Raw genomic sequence first — 20,480 nt, forward strand, 5'->3', positions numbered from 1 at the left:
CTTGCTAAGGGGTTGTAGCACAATAATCGAAAGACGCGTGATTTAAGAGTTTATTCTTAAAATATAAGCTATACGAATTAAACTACTATTAACTTTTTTGTAAATACTTACAGTTTTTCAGTGATTTACGAAAAACCGCTTCAAAACATGCATTTTTTTCACGAATATTTAAAATTTTTGATCTTTAATAGCTTAAAAAGTATTGACTTATTTTAATAACTTTATATAATAAATTTTGCTTATAATTTGTTCTTTTATAGATTTGTGCAGTTATTTTTTATAAAATAATTTTCACCCCCGAGAAGGGGTGGTATCCACCCTCAGGGTAAAGGCGCAAGGTGGTACCATGTCACCTTTGTTTCTTGAGGTATCCTCTAACCACTGACCAATTTTCGTGAAAATCGATGAAGGTTCACCGAAATTGAAGGTAATCGTTGATTTTTACTTTCAGTGACTGCACTATACAAAATAAATTGCAATTTACTGATCTAAATGCGCGTAATTTGGAAGCTTATAAGTTATTAAATGATGTGTAGTCGCCAAATAATTAATTTAATGCATTTTAAATACAACTTTCTCTTAAGCCGGGAAGATAGGGTGGTTTTCTTGCGAAGGGGTTGTAGCTCAATAATCGAAATGCACGTGATTTAATAGTTTATTCTTAGAGGATATAAGCTATAGGAATTATATCCGCAATACGATATATTTTAAGTTTTCTCAGCATTTTTCTCTTAAGTTAAATAAATTAAAGGGTTGTTTGGGGGTGAAGGGGATGAGCTCAAAAATCGAAACTATATAATTTCAAGAGCTCATAAATAGCTCGTAATTCTGCCGCAAAAACCGACTCAATATTCCTATTTTTAAGTAGTGGGGGGGCCGACTCAGTATTAGTATTAAACTCCTGCTCAGAGGAACGAGCTCAAAATTTTTAGTTTGCGGAATATGAGAGCTCATAAATAGCTCATAAATCAGGGCTATTTGTTTTTTAATTTTTGCAAGTGGGGGGGGGGGCAGGTCAACATGGGTAAATTTTTGAAATATGAAGGAGGATCTGATTTTTACAGCTGACATTTTATCACTATCATCACTTGACTGACACAATATCGCAAAAGCACAGTCTTTTTGTCATTCAAATTTCATTAAACTAGTGGCATCCACCGCGACCTACACCTCCACCTCGACCCACTTGATAGTGGTTCTAGCTCGACTAACAGCGCAGGTGACCTCCTTGCTATGTGCTGTCGACATCGACCGCGACTTAACTAGTAGCATCCACCGCGACCTACACCTCCGCCGCCGACCCACCTGTTCTGTTCTTACCCTTACCTTGGCAGTTTGATAATTTCCATATCACGACTGTCAATATTTTTGATTTTTATTAAATCTACAAGCGTTTTATGTTGAACCGTATCAAAAGCAATTTTAAAGTCTACAAAACACAAATAGATGTCTTGATTCTTGTCTATGCATCTCTGGGCTAGCACATTCAAACCGAATAAAGCATCTCTTGTGCCCATACCATTTCTAAAGCCAAATTGTGTGTCACTGATTTCATATTAACCAGTTTTATGAATTCTGCTTTGTATTATTTTCAAAAATGTTTTAATTGTTGTGTGATCTTCTTTATGTGTGTTGATGGCGTCGTAGGTTAATCCACCATTACCGTGACACCATATTCAAACAATTCATTTTGCTATCCCATCTTTCTGCAGCTTTTCTGTTCTTTAGTTTTTCATCTGTTTTTAGTACTTCCTGATTGCTTATATGAACTTATTTGTATATGACAATTTCTGGCGTTTTTGGTTCCAACGTCATTTGTTGTTCCTCTGTATATAACTTCTTTATTCGGGTTGATTACAGTGGCGGATCCAGCATCGTGTAGAGGGGGGGATTGGCTAAATTTCTATAAAAATAAATTAATGTTTCTTAATCTACAAATAAATTAAAAAAATATTTAATCACATGGTTTGAGAGGGGGGGGATTGCCTCCATCGCCCCTCCCTGGATATGCCTCTGGTTGGTTATTTCCCTAAACTCCTATCGACGTCTTATAAAGCGTCATGTTTCTTTTTGTAAACCATATAAATCATGCTCCAGTTCTTTAGAGAAGCGTTCCTTGTGCTCTTTTTGATTCTTCTTACAAGTGCTTTTGTTTCATTTCTTATTGCACAATAATTACATATGATCGGTTCCTATCTCTGCTGCTATTAGGGCTCTTTTTTGCCGATATAGCCACATCTCAAATGCTTCCAATTTTCGGCACATATCGTCGTTCAAGGTCCTCGATTCAACACCATAAAAAAAGGACAGAGAAGACATAGCATATCAGCATTCTTACTTTTATACCAAGAGAAAGGTTGTGGACCTTGAAAAACCCCATATCTTCAACCCATACTGTTGAAGATTAATCTAGCTTTTTCGATGCGCGCTCTTATCTTTTGGTTGTTGATCCATTCTTCATTTATTATGGTGCCGAGGTAGTTGTAGTGCCTCACTCTTTCTACAGGGGTTTGATTGATGTAGAGTTGACCTTCTGTTACCTTTTTCTTGCTGACGATCATAAGCTTTGTCTTCTTTACGTTTATATTGAGTCCATATTGTTGACTTTAGTACGTGATTTTGTTCATGAGGACTTGTAGGTCTTCTAGGTAGTTCGCAAATACTATGGTGTCATCTGCATACCTGATGTTATTTAGCCGGTACCCGTTTAGTGGAATACCTTTTTCAGTTTCGTGCAAAGCTTCGATAAATATTCTTTCAGAATAAAGATTGAAAATTAGGGGGGACAAAATGCAGCCTTGCCTCACTCCAAACATGATTTTCACATATTCGGTGTGTTCACCGTCAACTCTGAGGTTTGCAGTCTGATTCCAGTAAAGCTTTCTAATTATTTTCAGATCTTAGTTGTTAATTCCTGCTTCTTTTAGTATTTGCATCATCTTGGCGTGTTGTACTCGATCAAACGCCTTCTCGTAATCAACCAGTATCTCGTAATCAATCATCATCGCGTATGCGTCGCAATTGACGTCTGCATCTCTGGAATAAGACTTGTATTGAAAACAAACTCTCTCGTACCAACAGTACCAATAATATAATATATTATGTACATAATAATTACTGGTTTATAATAAATGTATTTTTTGCTTTAATTCAACACTTTTTTCTGTTGTTTTAATAACAAATGTTGTTACCTTAGTTCTAGTTCTAAATAAAAAGTATTTTTCTCTACTTACTTATTTTGTAGTCGATGAATCTTACAACGTACGACCTCACCGTTGACATGTTGGACGTCCATGCCGATAGAAACACTTTCCACAGATTTGATAAGTTCAATGCTAAATATAATCCCGTAGGAGAAAGTAGACTACGGGAGGTTTTCCTAAAAACTGATAACTACTTGAATGGAAAATATTTTGCCAATATTATTAAGGAAGTGGCTAGCGATTTGGAAGAATCCAAGTACCAAAATGCTGAACTGAGACTAAGTATTTATGGAAAGACTAGAGATGAATGGGATAAATTGGCCAAGTGGGCTATAGATGAGAACGTTTATTCCGATAATGTTCGTTGGTTGATTCAAGTTCCTAGACTTTTGTAAGTATTTTTGAAATTAATTTCGTTACATATTTACTTATTTCGTGATTGATTCAGTTAACCGATTTCAAAATTAACGAATATTTTGAAAAATATTCTTTTGGAATATTGTTGTTAGTTTCATTGTATAGTCCTTTTCATGACCAGGGCCGCGTTTAGGTCAATTGACGCCCTAGGCAATTCTACAATAGCCGCCCTTCAAGCATGTACCATTTTTGCGAAAAAAAAAATTGCAAGCAGATTTTTTTATTTAAATAAGAATACATAAAAATTGTCATTCCAGTTCGATCACATCAGATTTCTTTCTTGATTTTTCTTTGGAAAAATCATCAATAAATTATTTTCATGACTATTTTAAATTCTTGACATTTTCGAAAATGACCTTTCGCGGATACGTTGGTTGGCAACTGGGAGGCACAAATAAATGCGCAAAGCAATATCAAAATTAGGGAAAATATCTTTCAATCCCCTCTGTTTTAAATATTTAGATATGTTAATTATTGATGATTGGTGATTTTATTGTGGTATCCAAATGAACCTTTAAGTGAATATATTCATGTATACTCCGAATTCCATCTTACTGCATCAATTTACTTGATATTTACACTGTAAGTAGGGAATAGCTCAAGAAACAAAGTCTACTCTATATCCTATGACGCTTTTAACTTCCCACCCGTTCTCGGGGGTGGAAATTTGTTTTATCGAACTAACACGGGAAGTGGCCAGATTACCTAATTCTAAGCAATAACTGTTTTATAAATTTTTTTGAAAACTCAATACTTTTTGAGTTATTCGTGGTTAAAAATTTGCCATTTTCATTGAAAAATGACACTTTTCGGAGACTGTTTTTTTGGGAATACCATAAAAATTATGCATCTAACGAAAAAAACTATATAAAACATTTTTGTAGTTTATGAAAAATCAGAGAGATTCATTTTTTCATAAATCTTCTAGTTTTAATAAAAAAAGAGATGTAGGTGAAAAAAGATTTTTTTTGGTGCATGCTCAAATCGGTGTATTCAACTTAAAAAAACAGAGAAATTGTCGATTTTAGGGGTATAATGCTACAAATACCTTTTGTAGTGCTTGAAAAGACCTTTAAAACGAGAACTGTTAAATTCGGTTACATTCAAACTAAGCGAGATATGGTGCAAAAAACTTATGACTAATGTATTTTAAGGAAAAATGAGAAGTATATTTAACCCATCATCCACCACAATGTAAATGCATCGGTTTTCTTCTAGAATACCTTCTACTATAGTGTTATTTCTATATCAAAAAGTTGGACGGGTTTAAAATGAATGGTTTTTGAAAAGAATGAGATCAAATTATAGAGCGCATTTTTAAATTTTCTTAAGAATCTTCCTTTTTCTCCATGTAATTCGAAAGTGATAAGAAATACGTAAAATATACCTTACAAAAATGTAGGTTTTCTTTTAGGTAACAACTATATATTTTTTTTCATTACTGTATCTCATTATTATTTTCGAGTTACATGGAGAAAAATGAAGATTTAATAAAAATTAAAAATGCTCTCTATAATTTAATCTTATTTTTTTAAACTATACATTTTAAACCCGTCCAACTTGTTGGACATAGAAATAACACTATAGTAAAAGGTATTGTCGAAGCAAAACGATGCATTTAAATCTGGTGGATGAGGGGTTAAAATATACATACTTCGCATTTTATCTTAAAATAAATTAGTCATCCTTTTTTGTTGCACCATATCTCGCTTAGTTTGAATGTAATTGAAATTTAACAGTGCGGTCGTTTTAAAGGTCTTTTCAGGCAGTACTTACAAAAAATATTGATAGCATTATACCCTTAAAATCGAACATTTCTCTGTTATTAAGTTAAACACACCCATTTGAGCATGCACAAAAAAATTTTTTTCACCTACCATATCTCTTTTTATGTTATCACTAGAAGACTTATGAAGAAACGAATCTCTTTGATTTTTCATAAGCTACAAAAATGTTTTACATAGTTTTTTTCGTTAGATGCATAATTTGTAAGGTATTCGAAAAAACCCGTCCGAAAAGGCGACATTTTTCAATGAAAATGCCAAATTTTCAAACACGAATAACCCAGAAAGATTCAGTTTAAAAAAATTATAGAACAGTAGTGCGCCGCCGCCTTTGCGGTGTTGCCGACGGCCCAATAATCCCTAAATTTACGACTTCTGTCCTTTTTGAATGAATAGTGTTAAGAAAATGCATTTTGTTCTCTAGAAATGAATGCCCACTTATATTCCATTCATGGATGTACGATGTATGTACTTAAATGTTATTCGATTTTAATTTTCATTTACAAATATTTTTTTACAGTATTTTTGCCGCCCTCTCATAATTTGCCGCCCTAGGCAACTGCCTATATTGCCTAATGGAAAAAGCAGCCCTGTTCATGACCATTTTTCAGTGCGTAACAGTTTTTCGATTTCTCTCTAACGCATTAAATTGTATGTGACAGAAAAAAAGGCACGTCGGTGATTACTTTGGTAATTATTCTAGATCGGTGATTATTCTACTTGTCGATAGATGGCGCCATAATCAAAAAAGAATTATTTATTAAATAAACTAATAATATTATCAATATAATCTGTACAATTTATAAGACTATACAAATCAAAGAAAATACCATTTTATAAATGCAATAGACACAATTGATTTGTTTTTATTCCAAATTTAAAATAAAATTTGACCACTGTCAGGTTTTACTAAAATGTCACGTTAGAATAAATATCATAAATGTGTATTATCACGGACTTACCTTTTTTTCTATAATTTGTGACGCACTGAAAAATGGTCATGAAAAGGAGAATACGACTTTAACGATACAATTTTATTTGAGATACCAGGCCACTTGATATTTTTTAAACCGGGTACACATATGCGAACCGAACTGTATACGAACGCTATATTCGTGTAATTTGTACGGCAAGACGAACCGCTTACGAGCTGTTAATTCGGCACTCGTCACGAACCAAGGTCTATCGGTTTTTGAAACGAACACCAAAGGATTTTCGCAGTTCAATTTGGACTGCGTATCGACTGTTCGTATCGTCGCGTCGAAATTGAGCAAATGACGTGTTTCTAGAGATAAGAAACACAATAGTTGATAAACAATAATTGCTCTCTTTATTTACATTTAGAACGTGACTTTGAGATAAAATTACAAATTAAATGAAGCAATTACATAAACTTCACACAAGTTGGTTCGTAATTGGTTCGTCGCTTTCCATGGATCGTGATGAGTTTACGATGAGTTCGCTGTAAATCTATTTTCAACGAACTGTACGCGAGCACTTCACAAACAGTTCGGCTTGCATATAATGTGTACCCAGCTTTATACCTACAAAAAAATAGCGTGATACTTGGGGAGTACCAACAGAAGTGAATACTTCTTCTTGGGCCTTCTTACTATACTATATTAAGGTCGGTACACATATGTCGGCCGAACTGTTTGCGAACGATATATTCGTATAATTTGTACGGCGGGACGAACCGCTTGCGAGCTGTTCGTTCGTCGCTCGTCACGAACCACGACCTGTCGATTTTTGGGACGAACACAACGGATATTCGCAGTTTAATTTGGACGGCGCGCGTACGCAGAGATATTATATGTTCGAATTGAGGTTATGTGAATGACGTGTTCCTAGAGATAAGCAACGTGAGAAACACAAGGTAATCAATTTTTATTTTATAGTTGATAAAAAAATAATTGCTGCCTTTATTTACATTTAGAACGTGAGTTTGAGATAAAATTACAAATTAAATAAATCATTTACTTACTTCGCACAAGATCGTGATGAGTTTGCGATGAGTTCGCTGTAAATATATTTTCAACGAACTGTACGTGAGCAGCTCGCAAACAGCTCGGTTCGCACATGTGTACCGACCTTTAGGTTAATAACATTTTATTTTATTCGATTCGAACCTATTAGATTTTGTTTACTTTTATTTAATTTTGTTTTATTTTATTAAATTTTATTTATTTTATTTAATCTTATTTAATTATTTTTAATTTTAGTTAATTTTCTTTTATTTCATTTATAAACCAGTCCGGATCGGTGAACGAACGTCTAAATTTAGATGTGTAAGGTGGCATTCGAATTTCTACCACTACCAGTGTTGGTTAATTCATATAATGATAAAAATTCCAACACAATGTCGTTCGACCACTCCATAGTAAAATCACTACGGCACTGACCGTAACAGCCCCTAGCCGAGTCGGAAGGGTACATACCTACTCTGTATACCTACTCAGCTTCTGACTTCCTTTGAATCGTGTTAATTTACCGGTAAAAGATAAGAGAGCACGCACCAGCCATAAATCAAGGGTCATGGGTTCTGTCCTAGCCTAAGGATCGCAAATCACAAATTTTGAGGGAAACAACGCTATTTTACGTTTTGTTGATTCACGTCTTTAGTTTTTTATCCTTTTCTATTACTATTTTCAATTTCTTTTTGCCAACTGTTAACTGGTAAAGAGCCACACGCCACGTTCCATGGGATCCCGGCTTTACGAGTAAAATAAACTACTTTTTTGATTTTAAAATGCAAATTAGAACAAAACATTGAAACATTACATATTTATTATAAAATACATATATTTACAAATAATTGTCTTGAAGTAGTCAAATAAGATGCATGGATTTTAATAAAAAGACTAAGTTTTTAGCGAGAATTTTATTTTAAAATTGTATAAATTGTTAAACTAACAAATGTATTTTAAATTGCATTTTTTGATAGCTATTCAGGGTGGGACCTCCGGGAACTGCATCGATTGATTACGGAAAAACTATGGTTAGTAAAATTTCGAAAGGTAATAGATTTCGTGTATCATATAGTTATATATCTATATATTGGCTTTCGCTACTCTCCGCCGTATTCGCGTGTATAATCAATTCGTCTACGCCATCTTGCAGGTTTTCTGAGGTCCAAACAACGAACTGTCAATACGGATAGAATAGGCATGAAGAAAATTAATGCCGCCAACATACAAGAGAGTGGTCCTAGAGAGAAACAGAGAATGGCCGGGAAATTTGACAGGCCGTGTAATTTGAGTTGCCTATATTAACTTAAATCGGGGAAATGGACCTCATATTTTTTAACTTTATTAACTTAACTTAATTTTTAAATACTGCCTGTCAGCCCTGATACTTAAAAAGTATCAGGGCTGATACAGGGTGAAGTTAAAAAAATATGAGATCCGTTTCCCCGATTTAAGTTAATATAGGCAACTCAGATTACACAGCCTATCAAATTTTCCCGGCCATTCTCTGTCTCTCTCTAGGACCTCTCTCTTGTATGTTGGCGGCAATCTCGCTTCACTATTTGAATGGGACGGCGCCATTCCATCGGTATTGAAAGTTCATTGGATCCAAATCTCAGTTTCCGTTTTCTCATTGACATGAGTGGCATACTTCCGCCAATTTTGCTTTGTTACGCGTGCGAAACCGTCGTCGATCAACTGGCGCTCCTTTTCTTTTTAAAAAGTGGTATTATGGGTAGCTACATACCGCTCAACTTGGTTCCACACTATTTCTCTAGGATTTAATTCGCAATGACGCGGAGGAAGCCTTAAAATAGAAACATTATGTTGTGCAACATATTCATCACGATTATACGTATCGTATTAATTTTTAAAAGCACACGCTGCTTTTAATAGATCGTATTTCAAATAGCACTGCTCAAAAAAAATCTCTTAGTACTAGCCATTCCTTGATTGCAGCTTTATTCCGGGAATTGTTAGGGAATCTCTCTTTACGGGTGATACGATGCACTGTCCATTGCAATGACATTCCTGCGACCATTATTTGGTAAATTTGGTATTAACGTCTATTTAAACCACGATTCAATCATCGGGATATGCTTCATTTTTCTTTGCCATAAAACACGCCGTGTTCCAGGAAGAAAACCTGCATGCATTAAAACATATCGTGGGCCACGTTTGGTAGGTGCTTTTAAATCAGTAGGTACTTAAACCAAGTGATTTTATAGACCAAGAGAATTTAGTTATTTTTATTATTTTGTTAATAGTATTTTTTTATCTCGGAAAGCTCGACTTGACCACGAAAAGAAGGGGAGATTACGTTAGAAAAATAACGTACAAAATAAAATACAAAAAACATGTAGGTTCACTTACATACTACCTATAATACATTTTTTTCCTATCTTGACGTTATTTACGAGTACAATTTGCTTTTTATATTTTTAATATGTTCTATAAACAATTGCATTAATTCTGTATTGTTACTTTGTGTTAAATATATTTTAAATTGACTGCATGTGTTATTCAATTACTGAGTTACTAGTTAAGATATATTTTCTGTGGTAGAATATCTCCTTCTAAATCCGAAGCTGATATTTTTTCGTTAGCTTTGGATCTGGTAATGTTTGATTATGTTGCTCCATTGCTGCCGTATCTTTCGTATTTGAGCTAATACTTCTAGTTATTTTCCGTCTTGCTATTGAATAGTTGCTAGATGTAGTTACTTGATTGATTTCAACTACTGAAGAAAATATTTTTTTTTTATATTCTGCGCTGGCTTACTAGCAAGATATTCATTATATTTTTAACAATTTTTTGCTTTTCTCTTTCTGGACAAATTGCCTTCATATCTGTTGCCGTATGATTACCTCTACAAAGTGCACATTTTATATCTTTTGTGTCATAACAATTATAACTCATGCTCTCCACTATACTATTTGAATCTATCTTTTCCTCTACACTGGGAACTTACATGTCCAAATCGTAGACATTTCAAACACTGAACTAACGTGGAAATACATGCTTCGACTTCATATTATACCATTTTTTCTATAATTACCTGGTGAAATACCGTTTGACCCTTAAAAGATACTATTATGGGAAATGTAGGGATGTATTCTATATTTACATCTGAATTCTTAACTTTTCTCTTCAATATTTTTACCTTAACTGCTTCAAACTGCTATATTAATATCTAGGTTGAATTATGAAAATTAATTCTTTCTCATCCAGTTCTTTACCAATTAACTTAATTATTCCTCATTTTTGTATAAGGAATGTTGGTAAATACTGCACGACCAAATTCACTTTGTATTTGAGATTTGAATGCGCAGTGGTGTTGACGTTTGGTTTTTCTAGTTTTTTTTTTAGTATTATTTTGGTAAAGTCTCGCCAAGTAAAATACATGTACGGTACAAAAATAAAATTTAGAAAATGTGCAAAAATTTAACGTCAACACCAGTGTACATCCAAATTTCAAATAAAAAGTGAATTTTGGTTGAAGTGGTTGTCGATTATCTAAGCGCTGTATGCCGTTATTTGAAATTTGCTAGTACGCCACATATATTCCTATTTTAGTTCACCTGTACTCCTGTCTCTAAAATCTTTTAACTTGACAGTTGTTTTGTTGATTATGCATTCATTTTAAGAAATTTTTTACATTTAATTTTTTCTATTCTTATTTTATATTATTCGCTCCGTGCGTGATCACGGTGGGGGTACATTAAACGATGCCAGCGTGAGTAGCGGCGAAATATAACAATTTTGGCAATTCTTTGTAATGTCAGTGTCATTGTTTGTATAACAAATTTTATCAAAAATGGTAAATAAATGTTGCGTCGGTATTTAATTGTGCTGATAATAGCAAAAAAAAGTAAGCGTTATTTCTATAGATCTCCAATAATGACAAATAAATTAGAGAAAATATTTAAACTAGGAGGAATAAGTCCAAGAGACAGATTCACACCAAATAATGTCACTACAAAAATCACCAGGTTCATCTTCTTTTTTGGTTGACCAATTTGAATTACTTCTCCTAGTCTAAAAACGAGGATAGATTTTTCCTTGTTGTTCTGATTGGGGTTGAAAACATAAATTGTAATGAATTTAAATATTGAATGGGTTGCATATGTGAGTCCATATTAAATATAGTAATGAAACACAGACCTACTCACAATCATTTAATTATACTTTGACGACCGGTTTCGATCTCTACAATATACAGATCATCTTCAGGTCGGCGTTACAAGTAGTTAAATGCTACAATAAGAGAAAACTTGTGTTAGAACAGTGTCTGATTGAAGAGATGTTAATAGAAAGCCAAATTTAAAAATTTTAAAAAATTTTTAAAATTTTTTGAAATAAAGGTTTGCAACTGTTGACATTTCAGAATATTGGTATATACAAAGGCACACCTATGAGTAAAAATGCTCATAGGCATGTATGTGCAAATGGGTGCATACAGTTTGTGAATTTGTTGAGATTAAAATTTTTAACCATTAAAAAACAAAATAAACATAAGCTGACTTAAATATGCTTCCAAATTCAAAGTAGTAATAATAAAAGAGATAGTAATATTGTTCTAATCTACTTCCATGCCGTTACAAGGATTGCGTTGCAACTTAGTTGTTGTCATATTAGTACGTCCAAATTATGCTAATTGGTTTGTTGGGATAGTGATAGGGTAAACAGACATGTTACGTAGGTTAAAACACAGTAAGATTTCGAATTTGGAATGGATCCTGAAGGAAGATGCGTATGTGAAACGGGTGATGTTTTGTTCGAATGGAGAAAGACAATGCTCCAGGGGTTGCGTATTAATTGTAGCAAAGTATGAAATGTTATTCTAGACTCTTGTACAAATGTGATGGTCTTAGCTCGTAGATGTTATACGATGCGGGCAGAGGTCAAAGCATAGGAAATGACAAATAGGAAATTGTTGTAATAAATTAATCTAATTTATCTGTCTGTTTTGACATTTCAGATAACCTACATCTGTCTACACTGTCAATATTCCCTCTTGAAAACACAAAAACTAGACTTCAATTTAGGAAATAAAAAATAAGTTAATTAGGGAATTGGGGAAATGTAGTGCTACCTCCCTTAAAAAAACCTTTTACCAATAATTGTTATGTCTTTGTGCTTTTAAACCCTATGTGTTATGTGTTAATTTATTTATTTATTTTAAAAAACTATTCTCAAGTAAGTGCCTACACCCTTCCATTAATATTTCGTTTCTTTTTCTTTGTACATATCCCATTATACAATAGCTCAATCAAAATAATCTTTAATTTTCTCAATTTCTTACCTTTTTCAATTTTTCAATTTAAAGTTTCTTAACCGACTTTTTGATAATAATAATTTTTTCATTTAACTAACTTGCTTTCTTTTAATTTCTATACACTTCATAGTTTCACAGTGTATGGCACTTACTACTTCATAATATTATAATGTTATTATTATACTTATGACATCCCTCAGTTAATTTACTGAGAACAATACATCTTAAATTAGATTAATTTATTACAACAATTTCCTATTTGTCATTTCCTATGCTTTGACCTCTGCCCGCATCGTATAACATCTACGAGCTAAGACCATCACATTTGTACAAGAGTCTAGAATAACATTTCATACTTTGCTACAATTAATACGCAACCCCTGGAGCATTGTCTTTCTCCATTCGAACAAAACATCACCCGTTTCACATACGCATCTTCCTTCAGGATCCATTCCAAATTCGAAATCTTACTGTGTTTTAACCTACGTAACATGTCTGTTTACCCTATCACTATCCCAACAAACCAATTAGCATAATTTGGACGTACTAATATGACAACAACTAAGTTGCAACGCAATCCTTGTAACGGCATGTAAGTAGATTAGAACAATATTACTATCTCTTTTATTATTACTACTTTGAATTTGGAAGCATATTTAAGTCAGCTTATGTTTATTTTGTTTTTTAATGGTTAAAAATTTTAATCTCAACAAATTCACAAACTGTATGCACCCATTTGCACATACATGCCTATGAGCATTTTTACTCATAGGTGTGCCTTTGTATATACCAATATTCTGAAATGTCAACAGTTGCAAACCTTTATTTCAATAAATTTAAAAAAATTTTTAAAATTTTTAAATTTGGCTTTCTATTAACATCTCTTCAATCAGACACTGTTCTAACACAAGTTTTCTCTTATTGTAGCATTTAACTACTTGTAACGCCGACCTGAAGATGATCTGTATATTGTAGAGATCGAAACCGGTCGTCAAAGTATAATTAAATGATTGTGAGTAGGTCTGTGTTTCATTACTATATTTACTATATGTAATGAATTTGTAGAAACCCAGTTCTTAATACTACATCCATTTTATATATAAATTGGAAAAGTATCGTTAAAAAACTAATTATTAACAATTTGCAACTTCAAAATATACATATGTATTTATCATAAGCTTAACTTCAAATTGTGGTCGCTAAAGATGTCAGATGATGACGCTAGGTGTCGCGTCAGTCATGCACGGAGCGAATACTGATAATTTTTTTAATGGCATGGACTAGGTGTCAATCAGCCACTCACAACATGACATTGGTCTAATTGACAGTTCTGATTTTAATATTTTGTAAGTAGTATGTAGCGCCGATATAACGATCTGTATCACATCATTGAGACGTTAGTTGACGGTTGCATGAAAATGAATCATACAGGCTACACATTTGGTAATAACTCTTTATTTATTAATTTATTTTAAATTTCAGTGATATTTTCAAGACAAATAAGGTCCTGAGTTGTTTCCAAGAGGTTATTGACAACATCTTCCTTCCATTATTTGAAGTGACAGCTAAACCAAGCTCCCACCCGGAACTCCACAACTTTCTTCAGTATGTCATTGGATTCGATTCAGTAGACGACGAAAGTAAACCAGAAAAGAACCCATTATTTGACAAAGATACCGCTACTCCTGATAATTGGAGTGACGTAGAAAACCCTAACTATGCTTATTATTTGTATTACATGTACGCTAATTTAACAATTTTAAATCATTTTAGAAACGAAAAAGGTCTGCATACGTTTGTTCTCAGACCACATTGTGGTGAAGCTGGACCAGTCCAGCATTTGGTATGTGGGTATATGCTCTCTGAGAATATTTCCCATGGATTGCTTTTAAGAAAAGTTCCAGTACTGCAGTATTTGTACTACTTAGCTCAGATAGGTATTGCTATGAGCCCTCTTTCTAACAATAGTTTATTCTTGAACTACCACCGTAACCCTCTACCCGAATATTTAGCGAGAGGACTGATGGTTTCATTGTCTTCTGACGATCCGCTACAATTCCATTTTACCAAAGAACCATTGATGGAAGAATACAGCATTGCTGCTCAAGTGTGGAAACTGTCCAGTTGCGACATGTGTGAATTGGCTAGGAATAGCGTCTTAATGTCTGGATTTTCTCACAAAACTAAGCAGTACTGGTTGGGTCCAAATTATACCAAAGAGGGTGTTGCTGGTAACGACATTGCTAGAACCAACGTACCCGATATACGGGTTGCTTTCCGCTATGAGACACTTATTGATGAGTTGTCGAATATTTTCAAACCCCATCAACAAAATAAACATTTTTAAATGGTTTTCTTAACCTTTACCTTCCTAAATTTTTACAACAAATGTTTCTAAAACTGTGAAACTAGTTTAAATAGTTAAGCACTATTGAAATTTCTTAGTTTTCTTACTAAGAGCATTATAAAATTGTTTCAAATTTACAAAATAATATAAATACTTTGCCCAAATTACAAATTGCCCTAAAGTGTACTTTCATATAGTAATGAGTGACACTCAACTTAGAACGCCGGAAATGTCAAATGGTGGTCAGAAGTAACAAGACAACTGGAGGTAAATAATAAAAAAATATGATCCAACGTGTTAAGCGATTTGCAACGTTAAGTTTTAGCATCGCTCAAAGCAGTAATAATTTTTTCAGATTGTTCGAACAACTTTAACAAGGAAGTTTATCTCAGATTAGTAAAATTATTAACTTTATGTTTATTTTGAAACTAGATGTATTGTTTAGTCCAGCGTAGATTTTTGTAAAGTTAGAGTGAAAGAAACATTTATTTTAGAATTTTTTAAAATACTCTTACAAAAAAACCCAAAAAGTTTAGATTTTATTTTTTATTTTACTTGTTTTTCTCCATTTTTCAATAGAACTTTTACGCGAGACTTGATATTCTCTATCTACAACTACTGTAAAAATTTAGACCTTCTATCATATAAGGAAATGATCCTATATTTGACATCAAAAGTTAAAAACCTAGTATTCGGGACATCGCAAAAATATAAAACACTCTAATAGGCTACGCTAGGTACTCTAATAAAACTACCGGTACACGGTAAGTTTAGTGGAGACTATATTTATTTTTATATTTATATATGGATATTTTATACTATAAGGTGTTATATATCGTTGGAAAGAGACGATTTCAGAGAATAATAATTTTCAATCATAACAAAAAAAAATTCAATTTGCGGACTTTGGCTACCCTTAATAGAGTAATATTCATAATATTAATGTGATCGTTATTGTATATAATATAAATTCTACAATACTTAAAAATTTGGATGTTTACCACTACTAACCACAGAGTGCACTCACCTTTATCCCAAAAGCACCCAAAAGTAATATTTAAACTTAATACAACGAACTTCAAAAATTCCCTTAGATTATAGAAAAGTATAGACTTAATTCTAAATTATTTTTCTTCTTCTCTTAATCACATTTGGTTTATTTTTCGATATAAGGTATAATATAACTAAGGTATAAGGTATAATGACGTCTAAATATCGCATCAACATTTAACATTGCAGTAAATCAAATAAATTGTCCGTGTCTTTCCCATAGCAAGCCATTGTAAATCCCCTAGTTTAATTTCTATTTTGCACAGTTTTAGAAATATTCCAAACATAATAGTTTAAAAAACGTTCTGAGCATTTAATACGTTATATTCAAATTTGTTCTAAAAAATAGTGTAGTGAGGCAAAAGGTTAAAAATAGAGTGTAAGTTATTTTATAAGCCATAAAAAACCTATTTAAAAATATATCATACGCTCAAGAAAATGAGGATTTATTATTAATACAGGGTGACCAAAAACCACCAGCGCTCGATTTAAGATAATTAGACATTTATGCGTGGTTGCACCAACAAATCTTAAGCTCCAGCTTAGCCCAGCTCAGCTTATAGATAGGGCCGCTTTCAGTTTCACTTACGTTGCACCATAATTTTCGAATCTTATCTAAACACGTCTTAAGGGGTTACATAGGCCTTGCGGGTAAAAAAAGTTACTTTTTAAAAAAATTATATCTCGAAAACTAAAAACTGTTTTTATTTATGATTGGAAAATGTAAAAGCATAGTACTTAAGGTACTCTTAAACAATTTTTTTGGCCAAAAATATTCATTTTTGTAGAGTTGACTGCAATTTTTCGACAACAGCCTTTTTTGCGGTGGACAGCATAACTAAGTCCAGTGTCATCTGAAATCAAAAAATCAAAAAGTTTCTTGTAGCTTATACCTGGCTAGTGAATGAACGAAGGAATAAAAAAAATTAAATTTGAAGATTTTACATAAGTTTAAACAAATTTTCGACCCCAATTTTTCTCTTTTTTCAAAAATGATCATTTTTAAACTAGTTTTTTTATAAAACAAAAACAACTTCACCTAATAAAAATTCCTTCGTTCATTCACTAGCCAGAGGTATAAATTACAAGAGACTTTTTGATTTTTTGATTTCAGGTGAGACTGGACTTGTTATGCTGTCCACCGCAAAAAAAGGGCTATTGTCGAAAAATTGCAGTCAACTCTACAAAGTACTATACTCTTACATGTTCCAATTATAAATAACAATAATTTTTAGTTTTCGAGATATAATTTTTTTAAAAAGTCACTTTTTTACCCGCAAGACCTATGTAACCCCTTAACTGAGGCGCAGTTTAAGATGCAGTCCACGTGGAAATCCATTGTGACAAGCTGAAAATTGATCCAAGACTCAATGGTGCAACGCGTATGTTCCGTAAGCTGAGCTTAAGGCACATCTTAAGCTTAAGATCTGTTAGTGCAACCAGGCATAAGTATTCTTAAATTTTTCTGTCTAGTACGTCTGTATATGCGAAAGTGGTTGCCCGTTAATGTAACCTAAGTTAGATAGTTCACGATTTTTTTATTTTCCTGATTTATTTTTGGAGTGACAAGGAAAATTCAAAAATCCTATATGTTATGGGATTCATATAAGAATAGAAAAATATAGAACAAATAGGATTAATTTTTCTAAAACGTTTTTCTTCTGTGTGTTTTTCTAAAACGTCCACAGCAAAAAGGAACAATCACATTTACCTTACGTCGTTTTTATTAAAACTAAGTGGTTACCGACTAACTAACTAACTGGACATTGGAGTTCACATAGCATTATTAATAAAAAACCAAAAATAAAAAATCCACAAGGAAAAAGTTTTCCTGAAATTTGGCTGTATACCATGTAATACAAAAAATAGTAAAATCCTTTATAAAAGGTATATATTTAAAATCCCTAAAAAGGGCTACATCACAATCACATAACTAGTTTTCGATTGGTTTACCAATCATCATCAGTTCTTACGTGAAGTTTACATGCTAACCACCAAGATATAATTTTACAAAAATATGAGGGTCAAAGCCCTGTAAAAGTAATCCGTCAAGGAAACATCGGTTGAAATTGCTAACTTAAGCATGTATGTATAAAATATTATACTAATATGTCCCAGGTAACATCTGAGCTGTGGTTTGACTTGTTCACATGGTGAAAGTATGGCAGCAAAATAAAAAAGTACCCCTGCTGCAATGATATATTTCTTTAATATTTCACTGACCACTGCACATTTTTAAATGGGCACATTAAGAAAATTACAGCTCTTGCATTTTTTTTATTTTCTTTAGCAGAAATACCAAAAGTAAAATAGAAACTTAAGGGTAATTTTGGGGTTTGCACTACACTATTTGACTGCAATATATGCGTATACCCCTAATAATCAACAAGTGGAGGAACTACATCCCAGAAGTGGCTTTGAGCTGAAATAGGAATCCTCGAAATTGAAGGACACCGACTCAGCTCCCCTAATATTAAGCAGGCATCTATCCTCTTGTGGCCAAGAGACACACCGTGAACTAAAGAAAGCATAATAAATTTCTAAAAAAGCTGCCAACAGCTATATTGACAAAGTTCGTTCAGGAGACACTCAACGTTTGCGCGAAGTCCCGAAAGCAATCTTAATAGGCCTACCGCCAGCTTAAAAACTTCAACTTGACTCCCAGATGATCTAAACAGGAATTCCATTATCACGCATTGAGGATCTCTCCAGTGGCGCACCCATGGAGGCTTTGGGGGGTTAAACCCACCCCCAAGGCATATAAAAAATATATCAAGAATAGTAGGAATTTGATGTAACTTATCTTTCTCAAACAATACAAAAAAAATTTCGGTGCCCAAACCAACCCCCTAGAGGAAAATTCTAGGTGCGCCACTGGATCTCTCGACGGTAAAAGCGGCACTTGTCATTGTAAACAAACAATTGGATTTTATTTGTTCTCGTCGAAGATTTTGCAATTCATAATCTTTTTCTTTCGAAGATTTGTAAGAGACAAAGGGATAAGTGATTAGTTTTTTTATTCAAAATGATAGCGCGTACCAGACAGAAAAGTTTGAGTATTATAAATTAAATATATGCTTATAAATGTTTACTATTTAATTAATTAGCTGGTTTAAAATATACATATTAATCTTTCATGAACTATTTCTTAAACAAAGAGAAAAACTGAAAATTCTCTTTTATTATATCCCATATTTAATTAAAAAATTAATGAAGTTATTTTAGATTTAGTCTCCTTGTAGATGGCATACCTAATCATTTGGCAGTTATTTGTACTTGATTAATTTTAAATTGATCTAAAAATTTTATTAATTAAGTATAATCTTTGGACAGTCTTATGGTACTTTGAATGATAACTTAATTTTTATGTAATATCAAAATTTATTTCAACACCTTGGAGATTTTATTACACCTGATGGTTCAGCGAATGTTGCCATCGAAAGTAGATGTTTTAAATTATAAGGTGCATTCCATCTATGCAAAGACCTGTACAAAAACAGAAGTTTATCTTTAAACTTACAACTCTGTCCTTGAGACAGAGGAAAGGTCTCAAAGAAGCTCGTTCAGACTACCCCGAGCAGTACTGTAGGGTACTACAATCACAGGTTATAGAATGGAATAGAATAGAAATATACTTTATTCTCACTGAAAATTTTTACAATTTTATGGACAAAGCTTACATACAGTCAAAAGAAAACATAATATCAATAACAAATAACAACTGCAATTTACTAAAATTAGATACATCGTCAATATATGTACAGTATATGACATAAAAGCCAAGACAAAAACAATTTATTGTAAAATTTATATAAATTGCAAATTGAACATACTTACAACAAATAAAATAAAATACAACATAAGGAACTGACAAGTTTATTCTACTGCGTATGAAACCCAGTTTTCTTAATTATTCATTAAGAAATTCTTCTATTGAATAGTATGGTCTTTTAGATTTTTTTTTATTATCTCCCTTTATTGACAATCAGATATAAAACAAACATCTATAAGTCAATTTGTTGGTCTTACATTAAATTAAATTATTGTAAATGTGGTGACGTGGAGAGGTAAACATCCAGCGATGTTTCCTCAGTTACCTCTTAGGTCGGAGGGCCAGCTTCTTCTTAGTCTTCTATTGTGGACAGGTTGCAGTAGTGGATGAAGTAGTGGATTAGGATGGTCTTCTAGTTTGTTGTGGTGTTTTCTGTTGTTTTCTCGGATGACTTCGGTTACATATGGAATTTTTAGATCTGTGTGTAGAGTTTGGTTTGATACATACCATGGTGCATTAACTATTGCTCGAAGTATCTTGGATTGCGCTCTCTGGATAATCACAGTATTGGATTTGCTAGCACAGCCCCACAGTTCAATGCCATAAGTCCAGATTGGCTTTATCACTGCTTTATATATTAGCAATTTGTTTTCTATTGAAAG

At 32.9% G+C, this 20,480-nt stretch overlaps 1 protein-coding gene across 9 annotated transcripts in view; it reads left to right on the top strand.

Annotated features, from left to right (window-relative positions):
• Nucleotides 1-19,373, top strand: part of LOC114337170 (AMP deaminase 2) — a 270,969-nt gene extending 251,596 nt beyond the window's left edge. For all 9 annotated transcript variants that reach the window (XM_028287562.2, XM_050643057.1, XM_028287566.2 and 6 more), the window contains 2 exons: nt 3,245-3,594; nt 14,132-19,373. In XM_028287562.2, the coding sequence (XP_028143363.1) occupies nt 3,245-3,594; nt 14,132-14,996 (1,215 nt within the window). In that variant the 3' untranslated portion in view covers nt 14,997-19,373. The remainder of the gene's footprint in view (nt 1-3,244; nt 3,595-14,131) is intronic.
• Nucleotides 19,374-20,480: the final 1,107 nt, after the last annotated feature.

Source organism: Diabrotica virgifera, chromosome 2 (assembly GCF_917563875.1).
Source record: "Diabrotica virgifera virgifera chromosome 2, PGI_DIABVI_V3a".
In the NCBI taxonomy this organism is placed as follows: Eukaryota; Metazoa; Arthropoda; class Insecta; order Coleoptera; family Chrysomelidae; genus Diabrotica; species Diabrotica virgifera.